This window comes from Lotus japonicus, chromosome 5 (genome assembly GCF_012489685.1).
Source record: "Lotus japonicus ecotype B-129 chromosome 5, LjGifu_v1.2".
Classification (NCBI taxonomy): Eukaryota; Viridiplantae; Streptophyta; class Magnoliopsida; order Fabales; family Fabaceae; genus Lotus; species Lotus japonicus.
This window is the reverse complement of record NC_080045.1, coordinates 48326738-48342483: the sequence shown is the minus strand read 5'-3', so window position 1 is coordinate 48342483 and position 15746 is coordinate 48326738. Positions and strand designations below refer to the sequence as shown.

At 36.3% G+C, this 15746-nt stretch overlaps 2 protein-coding genes across 3 annotated transcripts; one reads left to right on the top strand and one right to left on the bottom strand.

Moving 5' to 3' along the window:
• Nucleotides 1-1058: 1058 nt before the first annotated feature.
• On the top strand, nt 1059-9476 carry LOC130718210 (pre-mRNA-splicing factor SLU7-like). 2 transcript variants are annotated; one of them, XM_057568732.1, is made up of 10 exons: nt 1059-1166; nt 2849-3012; nt 3127-3239; nt 4753-5178; nt 5324-5459; nt 5548-5847; nt 6373-6589; nt 8652-8755; nt 8947-9015; nt 9121-9476. In XM_057568732.1, exons 1-10 carry the CDS (start codon nt 1151-1153, stop codon nt 9196-9198), a joined length of 1623 nt encoding a protein of 540 aa, XP_057424715.1. In that variant the 5' UTR covers nt 1059-1150; the 3' UTR covers nt 9199-9476. The 2 variants fall into 2 exon arrangements, with proteins under 2 accessions (XP_057424715.1, XP_057424716.1); XM_057568733.1 differs by lacking the exons at nt 1059-1166; nt 2849-3012; nt 3127-3239 and adding an exon at nt 3543-3973.
• An 87-nt stretch (nt 9477-9563) lies between these two features.
• On the bottom strand, nt 9564-10660 carry LOC130718211 (uncharacterized). Its single transcript, XM_057568734.1, has one exon. It carries the CDS (start codon nt 10475-10477, stop codon nt 9887-9889), a length of 591 nt encoding a protein of 196 aa, XP_057424717.1. The 5' UTR covers nt 10478-10660; the 3' UTR covers nt 9564-9886.
• Nucleotides 10661-15746: the final 5086 nt, after the last annotated feature.

Here is a 15746-nt window from a genome sequence, read left to right as displayed (position 1 = left end):
TTCCATTCCTCAACCTTCGGAGCTAAGTTGCACTGATTAGAACCAACCTGCATGCCGGTGCAGACACCTACTTTTGGGTCTGCAACCGTTGGGTTAGTGACTCCTCTCTTCACCACCGCAGCAAAAGATTTAGTCATACCCGGAAGGGTGTTCCCAAAATTACGTTGTCTACCCTCTCTCTGAGAGTCATCCCTCTTCTGTTGGAACTGAGTTGATCTTTGTCTGACGTCCCCGCCGGAGCGTTTTTCAAACCGGGGGAGATTGACATGCATTTTCGTGCACCCAATGATGATAGTATCCAGTTCACGTTCCAACTACAGTGGATTCTTGACGTCCAAAAATCGAACGAAGCCAACGCGTTTACCAAACTTGTCGCGCTTTGGTGCAATGAACACGTCCCAAACCCTGGCATATCGTTGAAAAATTCCCCGAAGAATCTTTTCTCCAAAGTTCTCTGGAAAATTAGAGAAGAAGAAGGTAGTGGTATCACCATCCCTGGAATGGTACTCCCTTCGTCTTTCGGCCTTCGCATCCTTTCTCCCCTGAACGCACCACCCAGTTTGGCGGTTTGCCTTCTCGATTCCCTTCTCTCTCCACCGTTCTCTTCGCATCCTTTCTCACCTACACACTTACTTAGAAACTGCTCATCACCACTTAATTCAATCTCTATAAATACTTGTTTTGATAACTCGATAAGTAAAGGTCATAATTACTTTACTTTGCTCTCCTAAACTTTAAGGATTCTCCCAACTACAATCACCATTATGTACCACCTCATAGAAGCAAAGCGCATCTCAAACTCAATTTCAAGGATGACACATTGTTTCTTGATGAAAAAACTAACTTATTTTCGAATAAAAAAAACTTCAAAATTGTTTGTGTCAGCTATTGAAAATAATCAGAATCTAAAAATAATAAATTTATGATTATGATGGAAAAATATTTCAATAACATGAAAAAAATAAAATCATCACAGAATAGGGTAAGTTGGGCTGGCCCATTGCAGCATGAGCAATCATAAAGTAATAGAAACAATTCCCTCCAAAATAAACGGAAGTTAAAGAAACATCGAGAGTGTTCCGTAGCGTAGGGCATCGCCATCGTCGTCTCTGTGTTCCTCTCCCCTTCTCGCATTCTCTGATTACCTGTGATGGCTACTGCATCAGGTTCTTCTTTTCCCAAACTTCCATGCTTTTTCCTTCTTTTCCTTGAATGCAATTCAGATTTCAATGAATAACATTTGCGTTCAATTGCATGTAAACTGTTTACCCAGAAAAACCACCTTGCATTTGATTGTGAAAATAGAAAGCATCTTTATATTTTTTTGTTGAAGAAAGTACATTTGAGTCCTGTTACTTTGTGTCAATTCCCCGGCCTAAGGTTTCGGTTGAGTCTTGTGTCTGGAAAAAACTCGGCTGCAGAGCTAGCCTCAATGTAATGTTAGATGTTCCCGACTCGAACTTGATTGTCTCGTACATGTGTTTAGACAGAAAAAAAAATCCTCTTACTTTGTAGACTAGGTAGGACAATTTTAATATTTCAGTTGTGAATATTTTTGTGGAGGGTAGTGTGTGTGATTTCTGTTGTTTGGTGTTTGAAAATATTTTAGTAGTTCATGAAATGGCTCTATTAGGAAACAGGTTATCTTTCAAGATATACTCACAGCTTCTATTCAATCACTGCTACACCCATAAATATCTGCCATTTGAATGGATTTTTTATCCATCCATGTAATGAATTTCTAACATGTAATTTGGGACAATGCGAAACGCCATTGACATTGAAGCATATTTATGGGAGGCTCTTGTATTTATTGTATAAAGGCAGGGAGAAAATCAACATCAGCTAACAGAACAAGGGAGCAAAAATAAGACAGAAGAACCTGAATGATCACTGTGACTTTGCTTGTAATCCAATGGCAAAATTTCCTTTGAGAATCTCCCAAACCATGTACAAGGAGCTTTAGTCCACACTAAGTTTTCTTTAATTTGCACGTATTCTTTCCTCCTCTTTCGAGCTCGTAACCTAATGGAATCTCCTTATAAACTTCCACGAAGGAAGGAATTTTTCACATCAAATTGTTGCAACTCCCATCCGTAGTGAGCACTGAGCAGTACGATAGTATTCTGACCGTGTTCATCTTCGCCACTAGTGCAAATGTCTCCTAGCAGTCAATTCCTTATGTCTGAGTGTACTATTTTACTTACGTTTTATAGCTATCTAAGGTCCCAGGCTTTGGGTTAACAATGTAAAGGAAACAGATAACATATGAAGTTACATAAGTATCATCATTTCACGTGACTCAATATATATTTCCAAGAGTTATAACACTCTTATTCTCATGGATCTATGTCTCAAATTTTAATTGTGATGATCTGAAATATTGCTCTATGAACATTCAAAGTAATCATCACAATACTATTTGAATAAATGTGTGCAACTTTTCCTTGTGGGTAAGGCTGCAATTTAGCTACAAAGGAAAATTTTAGATATGATTAAGCATAGTTTAATCCTAAATTGATGTTCTTTTAGAATTTGAAAAATAAAACTACAAAAAAAAATCAAAATATTAATAATGAAAAAATTGCCAACATAATTGAATAGTTAGATTGTGGAAGGACACAGGACCATCTGAAAACTGATAACTAAGTGATGGTAAGCCATTGTTAGATAAGTTTTATAATAAGAAAGATTATGATGATAAAATTGTTAATGTTAGCTGAGTGGTTGTGCAATCACTCTTACATGGCCTTCAGTGTAGTTTTGTTTATCTTGCATTGCATGTGAAGACACTACATGATGCTTAAGAAAATAAATGTGCTTATAAACACCTGCTTTGATGTTGCAGCAACCTTTAAATCTAGGGAGGACCACAGAAAACAGATTGAATTGGAAGAGGCACGTAAAGCTGGGCTTGCACCAGCTGAGGTAGATGAAGATGGGAAAGAGATTAACCCTCATATCCCCCAATATATGTCTTCTGCTCCATGGTATCTGAATGCTGAGAAACCTGTAAGCTTCACAACTTTCTACTACCTTCCTTCTTCTGTTCCTCTAGCCAGCCCCTATTTGTTATGACAGTAAAGTTCTGTATTCTGAGCCGCTTTTTCTATTTTTTCTTGGTAGAGTCTAAAACATCAAAGGAAATGGAAATCTGATCCGAATTATACGAAGTCTTGGTACGACAGAGGAGCAAAAACATTTCAGGCTGACAATTACAGGAAGGGAGCATGTGAAAAGTAAGTGGGCTTTGTTGTTTTTGTCAAGATTTTCAAATCCTTGTATGTCTCTGTTTATCTGTTTTGGGAACGGTGTCTTGCTACATGAAGATTTGAACTGTAAAACGAGTACAGGTTGGTTTTCTTTAGTTGCAATGATAAACATGGATTAGATATGGAGTTATTATGCTGGTAAACTCATGTAATGATAATATTCAATTGTTGAACTTATCCTATTAATTATGTCCCTTAGTACATAGTTTTGTGATGCTATTTTAATCAGATCAAAATGCTGGGCCAGGCATGATTAGTTTTATTTATTCTATTATAAATTCTTATACGAGAAATCATTTTATTTTTTCTTGAGGTTTACATTGATGAATTAAAGCCGACTTAGTTACTCATAAGTCATATTGTCATAACCATAGACTTGTTGTTTAGGTGTCTTGTGCAAATTAAAATAACAGATGTATAGCCTCATTTGTTATTGCCAAACATCCTGCTGTGCTATTTAGTTTAGCTCTCTCTTATGCAAAGTCAATCAAATTCTTTCCTGGACTCGTTTCTTCCGACTCAAATGTGCTTATGAAGATGGATGTGTGATAGAACTGGACGAATTTAAGGTAAAGATGCACTTTCTATTGGTAGCATGATATGAATACAGGATATCCTTCTCCAGCTATCTGAGAAAGCTGAGCTCTCCCTCCCAATTTTCACTCAATGACCCAAAATTCATCTCCATTATTTGCCTCCTGGTATTTATATCTTCTGATTTCTCTCTTTACCTATCTCTAAATGATGATTGGGGATCTGCAAAAAATGTGTTGCTTATGAAGTTCACTTTTAAAGCTAGCATCTATCATACCATTTCATGTCTGCGAGAAATCTAGTCATAATATTTTACGTAGTTAGTGTTAGAAATATAATCACATGGTAGGTGGACATGTGCAGTATCCACGGTTCAAGCCCAAGTGGGTTCTTGCGCTGCGTGAGGGGGCATGTTAGAAATATAACCACTCATGTACCCTTACCCAATAGCTTAAGCTTTTGGGATTTTGGTTCATGACAATTGGGTTATGTAGAAATGCTCACCTTTTTTAGCTCAGGATATTGTGTAGCGTTTCTGATATACTCGTATTGTGATCTTGTCATCATGAGAATCTAGTTATCTTTATCTCGTTTCTGTGATCAAGAAGTGGGTGTTGTAAATTTTAGGTATCAATCACAGAATGGTTAAATCAAAGAAATGGTTCTTAAAGAAAAGCAAGCTTGCCTATATTTAGGGGTTTTTTTTTCCTTGCACTCCTTTTCTTCTTTGCTCTTTTTTTTTGTTATGTGGGCGGGGTTGCTTTTCTGATATCAATTGATAAAATTTAAAGATATGATAGTTTTATTTCAAGCGGCGTGAATAATTTTATTTAATATTTTAAGTTAAACTTGTTTTTTCTTGAATTTTTATTTGACTTATTTCGTTAGTTGTTAAGATTGGCATTATTTTTCACCCATTAATTTTTGGCTTATATTTGTTCTGAAGCTGTGGTGCAATGACACATAATACAAAATCATGCGTGGAGAGGCCTCGGAAGCTTGGAGCAAAATGGACCAACATGCATATCGCTCCTGATGAAAAGATAGAAACATTTGAACTTGATTATGATGGCAAGAGAGATCGATGGAATGGTTATGATCCAGCCACCTATGCTCGTGTCATTGAAAGATATGAGGCAAGGGAAGAGGCTCGGAGGAAGTATTTAAAAGAACAGCAATTAAAGAAACTGGAGAAGAAAAACAAAAAGCAAAGAGGGGAAAATGAGTCTAGTGATGATGATGAATATGAAGATGAAGATGCTCATGCTCTAAAGGTTGATGAAGCCAAGGTTGATGAGAGCAAACAGGCGGACTTTGCCAAGGTTGAAAAGCGTGTTAGAACAACAGGAGGTGGTAGTACAGGAACTGTAAGGTGTGCTGCTTTACTGTTTGTATTTGTATTCCTATTTGTTTGTTATGTATGTAGCACATCAGAATCAGTGTCTCACGCAAATAGCTTCACCCAAAACAATGTCGTATTATGTGATTATTATTCTGATTCTATTTGTTTGCTTCAGAAACTTGCGTATCCGAGAGGACACTGCAAAATACCTTCTGAATCTTGATGTCAATTCTCCTTATTATGATCCAAAAACCCATTCTATGCGAGAGGATCCCCTTCCTGATGCTGATCCTAATGAGAAGTTCTATGGAGTGAGTATCATGGAAGATTTTATTTGGTTGTTAGATCTGTAAAACATTGGAAATGCTTTACTTAATGTGCTTACTTTTGTCCTGACAGGGAGACAACCAGTATAGAATGAGTGGACAAGCTTTGGAGTTCAAGCAACTTAACATTCATGCCTGGGAAGCATTTGAGAAAGGCCAGGATGTCCACATACAAGCTGCACCTTCCCAAGCTGAATTACTATATAAGAATTTTAAGATAATGAAAGAGAAGTTGAAGTCACAAACAAAAGATGCCATAATACAGAAGTATGGAAATGCAGCAGCCCAAGAAGAGCTTCCAAAGGAGCTTCTTTTGGGGCAAACTGAGAGACAAGTCGAATATGATCGCGCTGGCAGAATTATAAAAGGCCTGGTATTATTCAATATGAAAATCATGTCATTTTTGTTTTCTTTATATGGATGAAACATATTTAATTTAATTTTTATGCTTTATGGTTTTGTTTCCAGGCCTTTACTTACCATTAGGTTTTAGTATGATATTCCATTTATTAGGCTTATCAGTGAGAAAATATAGGAGAGTCTGATATGATGTCTTTTAGATTTTGGTGATCTTGCATGTGATCATTTGACATGTTTTTCTTTGATTTCTGAATTTAGAACGTACAATGCTATGGGAGGATTAAATAAGTTACTAGAATCATATTCCTTAGTTTGAATGCATTTTAAACTACAACTGATCAATTGTAGTTTTCTCTGTGCAGTACCCATGTTTGAATGAAGTGGTGTATACTTTTTTTCTTTTTTGAAATTGTGCAAATTTTCTACTGCGATAAAGTTGTAGACTAGTTTTCAACTTTGTCACTTAATCATCATAATGCTTCAAATGGTGGAAACTTTTTCTCTTCTGGTGATTAATATTTTGGTTTTATACTTGCAGGAGGCATCCCTTCCAAAAAGCAAGTATGAAGAGGATGTGTACATTAATAATCACACAAGCATATGGGGTTCATGGTGGAATGATCATCAATGGGGATACAAATGTTGCAAGCAAACTATACGGAACAGTTACTGCACTGGCGCAGCAGGAATTGAGGCTGCTGAGGCAGCAGCGGATTTAATGAAGGCAAACATTGATCGTAAAGTAGCATCTGAAGGCAAGTCTTCCTATTTAACCATTTTTAGAATATTCTTTGGGCTGTCATTCTTTATTTGAAATTGCTTCTATATGATTTATATGGCATTCTGTTTATTTTATCTTCGTCAATGCTGTTGTTTTCCATTAACTTTGTTTGGACACACCTTGATTTTTTTTTTTGAAAATAAACATGAATATTATTATGGGCCAACCGGCCTAGAAGCAATTACATCCAAGTTTACCAAGCCAATAACGGCATCAGGAACTTCTTCCACCCATACAGAATTCGCATAAGTGGAAGCGTTCTTAGCCAAAAAGTCAGCAACCACATTACCAGAGCGTCTAACAAAGGACAAAGAAAATAAATCAAACAGCGGAACATAAGAACGACAATCTCTAATAATATTATCCAAATAGGAATGACCCACCACCTCCTTCTGCCACCACTGAAATAACTGGAGACAATCTGATAGAAACCAGAAATTGTAGATGTATTATTGAAGAACCCTAATCCCTAATTTGGGAATTAGAGCAAGTTACATGGAAGAGATGCCAAACACTCTTCCCAAACCTAGAGAGAAACCCAATGTTCTCCCTAAACCCCAATTCCAAACTGAATACAAAAGATACCCCTAATGTTCACTAACCTCTCTTATTTATAGGCAACATGCCTTATAACTGTCTAACTAACTTCCTAACAACTAACAATTCATAACTAACCCTGCATTCCTATCACAATCTGTCTCTAAACAAACTCGCCTGAAGCCAAGCTCAGTCGCCAGCTGCATCGTCCACCTCAAACCACACACCTCCGCCAAAAGAGATGAAAGAATGGGCACCGGGTAGGAGGTAGCAGCTGCCATGATCTCGCCTTGATGGTTGCGAGCCACCATACCCAGCCCCGCCACCTTACCGTCCACAAATGAAGCATCAAAATTCAGCTTAACCACTCTTTCTTGAGGCCTTCGCCACACAGATATGCTCGTCGATGTCCCCTCACGGGCCTTCGAAGGAAGCACCCTTGCCATCCCCATCACGCGGTCAATGACCTCTGCAACCACCAGCCTACCATTACGAAACAAGACCCTATTCCTCACCTCCCAAATCTGATAAATCAGTGTTTGTGCCATGGCTACCACCTCGGGCTGTTGCTCTTGCAGAATCGACGTCCACATCGCTTGGAAAGAAGGCACGTTCTCGACTCTAAGGGAGAGGGGAGAAGCGTACCAAATCGCCATTGCCGCCGGACACCGCATGAAGATGTGTTCCGTAGACTCGCTATCATGTCCACAAAGAACGCAGTCTGGGTCTGTGTCTACATGTCGCCGGAAAAGTTGTTCACGAACCGGAAGGAAGCCTCTGATAGCTCTCCAAGTTGTCTCCTTGCATCTAGGAAGTGCGCCGGTAGCCCAAAACTTTCGCCACAAATTTGGAAGCAAAGTCAACCTCATCGAGGAAGATGACGAAGCCACCTCCAAGGCTAGTAAGCCACAAATGTAATTGTACCCTGTTTTTGATGTATATTGACCATCAGAAGTGTAAGGCCAAGATAAAACATCTTCACCCCCGTGCAAATCCAAAGGAATGGCTAGTATATGCGATGCTGTTGCTGGATGGAAAATTTCCTCAATCCATTCTCGGTTCCAACGTTTTGGACCTTCCACAATCATGTCTGAAACACGAGCAATGCCAAGAGCTTCCGCCACATCAATACGATAGGTGAGCAGGACTCCATTTGGCAGCCACTTATCTGTCCATGCCTGGACCTTTGAGCCATCTCCTATGTGCCATAAGCCACCTCTTTCAAAGATCCAACTAGTTTTAAGGATACTAGACCAAGCGTAGCTAGGGCGATAACCCTTCCGGGCTCCCCAAATCGACCCTCTCGGAAAATAAACCCCCTTGAAAACCTTTGCCAGTAAGGTATCCGGATGAGGACACACCTTGAATTTGTTATGACATATGTTTGTTGACTATTTATGTGCTTTCCATATTGTATGATCTAATCTGATATAAGAATAATAACAACTGCTTGTATCATCAATTTCTCATTGCATGTGTTTCATTTCAACAAAATGCAGATACTCCTGCTCCAGCAGAGGAAAAAAGGCTTGCTACTTGGGGAACTGATGTACCTGATGATCTGGTCCTGGACCAGAAAAAACTTGATGAGGCCCTTAGAAAGGTAACTTTTTATTATTATTTTTTTTCCAATTTTCTTTTTCCTTTCGAATATTCATTTCTTATTTAGATATCATGTGAAATTGTGAATCACTACATTGCCTAATTTGGAGCTTTACAGTTCGAAGATATGTCGGATATGAATAATCATTTGGTTATCTTAATTTGTTAAACAAACCATTTCTGTTTGATCAGGAGGATGAAAGGAAGAGGGAGGAAAAAGATGAAAGGAAACGCAAGTATAATGTTAGATGGAATGATGAGGTAGTGTTTTTGTTTAGCAATTTTGTTCACCTGTAATGTAATTCATAACACATCAATTATGTTGGGAAGATCAAGATTGTGTTGACACTATAATGCTTTTTGCAGGTCACTCCTGAAGAGATGGAGGCATATCGCGTGAAAAAGATTCATCATGATGATCCCATGAAAGATTTTCTGCATTAGCTGTCTTTTTCTTTCTTTTGTTACTGGGATAGGACTGTGCATATCTTTGGTCCATGGGTTGGAAGCACCAGCAAGCGCCACCCTAGAATGTATATTGCTTGTAAAGGATCCTTTTAGATTGTGGCTTCCCCAACCCCATTTAGTCTTCAATTAAGATATTTTCTTTGTGAGGTCTATAAACTCCTGCTTACTATTTGTCTACAGATATTAAGTGAAAGTCCTAATCTGCAACTATATTTTGAGGAAAAGGTAAAATATGTACTTGGATTTCGGTTGAACTTTGCGTTGAGTCAAACGGCAAACCAAATTGTTGAGTCAAACAGAATGTCAAACATACACCTAATAAATGGATGAAACACATTGTGTTGCACACTGAAAAACAAGAACAATAATGCTCTTTCTGACTTATATTACATTGTTTACAAACTGAGTTGATCAGAGTAAAATAAATCCACAATTGAGTATTTCCTGTGAGCTAAGAATGAAGAATTAAATTTAAAACCAGGCAAAGGAAAAATAATTCCTTAAAAAAATCCAAGATATCTTGTCATAACTTCCTTGCAAATCCACTCCATGTGATAACCCAAGATGAAGCACTAGAAAAGCAATCCCAATCAACCATGTACCATGTTACTATGAATCACATACGATGTGGTAGAGAGAATAGATAGTGGGAATCAAGTTTCTTTCAGCCATTTCGATCTAGCCTTTCCTGTGATTCCAGCAGAGACCTCTCTTTCTGAATCCTCATATCTTGATGAAACTTGGAGATGAACTCCTCTGCTTTCTCATCCACCTGAAGCTGAGGTGACTTAGACTCCCTTGTTTTCTCATCTACCTGCAGCTTAGGTGACTTAGCAACTACAATCTTCCATGCATCCTCAATAGTTTCTATACCACTGCTCCCACCTCCCATGTCTTCCTCATCCTCTTCCATGCCAACCGGCGCTACCTCTTTCCCTCTGCTTGTTTCCCCTCTTGCATGATGGCCCTTGTTGGCATCCAGATGGATGGAAGAAGAAGCATGCTCAGCAAAGAGGTCATCGATGCGTACAGCAGGGATGTTCTTTTTGCTATGCCTATGAACATGGTGGTTAGAAGCAGCATGTGGTGTTGTTCTAGAAGTGAGGGAATGCAAGGTCACAAGGAGCTGTTTATAGGTGGATTTGATGGCTTTAGGAATGTTGACCTTGTGTACTCTTGATTGCAGTCTGGTGGAGAAGCTCTTCCATGCTCTCTTAGCAGGTTGAAGCTTCTTTCCTAGCCTTAGACTTGACATCCTAGCAATCAATGGCTTTTTGGTTGGATAAGGGAGGGAGAGTTGGAAAGGGAAGTAATGGAATGGATTGGAGGAAGGTCCACTAAAGCTGGCGGAGGGCTACAACTTAATTAGAAATGTTCTAGTGATGAAGGAAGCTTTGATGCAGTACTAATTTTATATAATTTCTTTCTTCTCAAACTCAAGTCCCAACTATATTTATGGTGTCACATTGGCACGTCATTTGTCAAGAGAATTACTGGAGTACCATTGGTTTGAATTACTTTTTTCATGAATAAAAGTTTGGGTGCGTTTAGTTTCCCTCACCATCATGGATCAAAGCATGTTTCATAGACTATAGACTACTTACAAATTAATGTGCTTCCAAATCACTCATTAACACAATTTTTACATCGATAACGATAATTGAACACACAATTTTCCGATGAGAAGCAGTGCATCATTAGTATCTGAACCATCACAACATGTGTTTGGTCATTGGTTGATTTCTCTAGCATTCTTTCCAGAAGTTTCAATCAAAAAAGGATATCAATATGAAATCTGTTTAAATTAAACTATATGTATTTGTATTTGGAAATTCACTCAATTTTGATTGGATTTGATTTTAATTTTTAAATCGATAGTGTTATCCTTATCTGTTTACCTATTTTTACCAACTCTAGGTAAGATTGACAACTAAGTTTATTGAGACCAAATCTCATTTAAACATACATAGAAGTTAATTTACCAATCAATTCAAATCCTGATTTTTATGTCATGCTCCAAAAACAATAATCATTTCTAAACCAAAATAAATCAAATAAAAAAATCACTTTCAACCCATCAACCTCTATATACCAAATTTGACTCATTACTCATAAATATGAGAATTTCTCATAATATATTCTTATTTTCAATACGCCATGTGTCATCTTCTGCAATAACCTTATCATTTAATTGATCTTTTTTTTAGAATTTCTACATATTTCTTTCAAAAACTTAAAATAATGTTAATATCATGTCTATATGTTTTATTTTTGCCAATCATGTTTAAATTTAAAAATACCGTAAAATGCATAATAGTAAGACTATATAGCCCAAAAGAAGTAGGCACAAAATTAACCAAATTAGTTTCTTAACGACAAATCATACTACTATGGTTTGTTTGAGTAGCATTCGACTTTAATTTAATAAAAGCAGCATGACTTTTATCTAGTGCCTTAGCACATTTTCTAGACATAAGATACATATTTAGCAATCTTAAACACATAATAAAATTTGATGCTAGAGAAGTTGCCCACCATATTGTATGCATCAAATGTTCTAGCACATTTTATCTAGTGCCTTAGCACAAGTTGCCATATAATAAAATGAAAACCCAAAAGGAACCTGTTTGCTATTCCAAACACATCGCTTTCAGCACAATTGACGGCACTGTAGATCGAGCAACCTTATGTGCTAAGCTATTATTATAATTTATAATGAAATTAAAGCTCATTTCTATGAAGCCCACCATGTTGTCTCCTTCCATGTGGAATGATAGCTTTTTAAATTATAAATCTAATTTCTTCTTTAGATTTCTAAACAGTGTAATTTGGTTGTGTTTGACTGTCAATTAGGTAGGATAACTACATCCACCTGTTTCCACTTTGCTTCGAAAACGATAACCACAAAATTGTACACTAACGTGCATATTATCATAACTCCATTTCAGAGTTTCATCTCGTGGTGTACAATATGTCTGGAATAATTGTTTTTTCACACCTCTAAGTTGAGGTGGAAAGAGGTGGAAGGGGAGATAGATAAAAATAAGGCTTAATTTCAGTTTGGGTCCCTGATGTTTCAGAAATGTGTGATTTGCGTCCCCCATGTTAAAAACGTGCGGTCAAGCTCCCTGGCGTTTCTAAAACGTGCGATCGAAGCCCTTCCGTACATATCTATTTGGTTCCGTCTGTTGACCAAACGGAGCTGCGTCCACGTGTAATAAAACGAGCGAATTCACTCCCTGATCTTTCATCTTTGTGCAATTTGCCTCCCTAATATTTAAAAACAGAATTTCAAAAAATAAATCTTTAACAGATTGTAATAAAAAAAGATCATTAATTTGTTTCAGAAAAAAACATATCATTAATCTTGAATGAAAACAAATCAGTCATTATCAAAGTAACATAACCTGAAACAGATTCAAATCAACAACAATTCAAGAAAAAAAAAATGATTCTTCAATTCATGTTCGTTAACAAAACAACACCTTTATCAAGAATAGTAATAACAATTTTCTCCCTATTTCATCACCCACTTTCAAACACACACATTTCTCTCCATCTTTCATGAAAAAACAAATTCAGCACAAACAAAAAACACATAAATAATGTAAGAAACTATAAATCAGGAAGATGGGAGGAGGTAAAACCCCATTAAATTTAGAGAGGGTTAAGCCATTTTCATCTCATCGGATTTAGCCACCCATTCATCTTTCAAAATCATCGTTGCCCTCTCTGGCTGAAATTCGTGGCCATTGCAATACCTCAGAGCCACATCCAGATCTGCAGCAAGCCATCAGTTACTACCTAGAAAACCCAGAAATCATCAAAGCAACGAAACCCATAAAGGAGAGTGCAACTAAGGGATTTGCAGGAGGTGATAGCGTTCCTTGTGAGCATACTGAGAGTGGCGTTCTACATGTTTAAGGATGATGTCCTCACTGAAGTTGTGAGAGTTGAGATTTAGGGATTTGAACAGAAAAAATTGATGTCGATTTTGTAGATGTCGGTTTTGTAATGGAGAATAGCAGGTTCAGATCTAAAGGAGAAGAAGAAGATAGTGAGTTCAGAAGGAAGAGGTGGTGGTTTGGGGTTGGTTGTATATGGTAGACCTTGGTGGTTATGGCTATGGTGAAGAGAGTGAGATTACAGGTGAAAAAGATGAACTGATTTGGATTTTTTATAATTTATATTTAGTTATATTCTGATATTATTTAGTGTTTTAATTAAATTGTTTTATTTTAAATTTTATTGAAACATGAGGGAGTAAATTCGCTCATTTTAAACATTAGGGAGGCAAATTGCACAAAGATGAAAGATTAGGGAGTAAATTCGCTCGTTTTATTACACGTGGACGCAACTCCATTTGGTCAACAGACGGAACCAAACGGATATGGACGGAAGGGCTTCGATCGCACATTTTAGAAACGTCAGGGAGCTTGACCGCACATTTTAAACACGGGGGATGCAAATCGCACATTTCTGAAACATCAGGGACCCAAGCTGGAATTAATAAAAATAAAAATAAGTGAAATGAAATGTATAAAAAATGAGGTGTGAATATATCATTGTTGTATATGTGTCACATGCCTGTACTTTGTGTATAAAGTATAAACTCAACTCAGACTTGTTTGACATATCAAATAAGATATGATGATATAAACTTATATAATATATATATAAAAACAAATTTAAGGCCACCTATTGCAACAACAATATAGGGATGAACCCAATTATCAAACCCAATGGATTAAATACAAGTACCAATTTTTAGAGATCTCTATTGTTCAGGAAAACAAGCATGATTTGAGAAAATGGTTTTATCTTTCACACATGAGTTTTTTTTTTAAGTCTCACATTGACTTGAGATAAAACATAAATAACATTTATAAAGGTAGTGCAAATCTCAACTCTTGAGCAAGTTTTTTTAGTTAAGTATAGGTCTCTTAATTTCTAACATGATATCAAAGTCTATCTTAAATCAATTTGTTGTTTGACTAGATTATGAATATAATTGTTTCTGATTTTCTCAATTCTAATTTAGCTAACAAACTTCTTGATTCTTAATTCTATTTCTCAAGTTTCTAATTATATTAATTGGTCATTGCTAATTAGGAGTCTTTTTCATATTCTCATTTCTATTTGTCCATGTAGAAATTCGTAATCAAGAAAAGTCCAGAGAAGGTGATTAAAGAATTAATCTGGTGATAGAAAAAAAAGAATTAATCTCATTGGAAATATAGAAAGCATAGTTGGTGGAAATAAAAAAATTTAACGACGAATGAGATGAAAGTCATGAAACAAGTAGAAAAGGTAAATGAAAATAAATGAACAGAAGTTGTAAATTACATTGAAAAATAAAATGTTTCAACAACTCATATTCAATTCTAGTCCTCTAGACCATTGTCACTCGGATGGACGTATGATGTTAGAGTTTCGAGTACGTAATTGTGAATCCCTTCCATTTACAAATGAAATCCTATTTAGAGTCTAAGTGTCCTAACAACTAATAAAATGGATAATTAACTACACTACGAATAGCCTTCATCATTCTAAAGTTTTCACGCGTCTTGCGACTTAGCCCTCACTTCTCTATGTGTCAATGGAATGTTTCTTCATGATAAGTTGTGTTCTTGCTGCCTTGAAACGTATTTGAATTTGAATTTAAATATTCGCGACCCATTTTCAAGAGGAAATGGTTGTCTTTCTTGTCTTGACAACTTTGGCATTTTAACTAAGTTGAAATACAAGGTTTTCCACTTCTTTTTAAGATCATTAGTTGCCTCTCATATCCATTAATACTTACACATTCTTTCTAAGTTTGAAGATAAGGTTTTCGACTTAAATTTGACTTTTTGAGGAATCTAACACGAATTGTTCTAACAATTTTTTTGCTTGACAACTTAGGGCCTGTTTGGTTTGTGCGTTTTCTATTTTCATTTTCACTAAAATTAGAAAATAGGAGTGAAAATATGTTTGGTTAATTTTTTGAAAATGTTTTCTTAGAAAATATTTTCGGAAATGGGCTCAAATCTGAAAATAAAAAAAAGACGTTTTCATTATTTTCTTTGAAAATCCGTGAAAATGGAAACAGTAGACACGCGGTGGCTGTCTTGTAAATAAGTGGAACTTTAATTTGTATTTGCTTTAAGTACTTACGCATCCTGGGCTCAAATCCTGCACACACTAAAATTTATCCTTTTTAACACAATAGTACTTTATTTGGTTCGGTGCCATCTGTTACTGCATCACGAGAAATTTGTCATCATCCATATTTTATTAAAATCCTTTTTATTTTTACTTTTTATTTTATTCAATTTGTTATTAATCATGTATTCAAGTCAAAAAAAAAAAAAATTGAAATTAAGTCAAACTACTCATGTTTATCCATATTTACGTTATCTATACAAACAAACATAACGTCAATATTTTTTTATCCATATTTATAATTATTTTGTTCAGAATGTTTTGTACTAATTTATATTTTTTTATTCCATTCTCATTTTAATTTTTTTAGATGTTAAAAA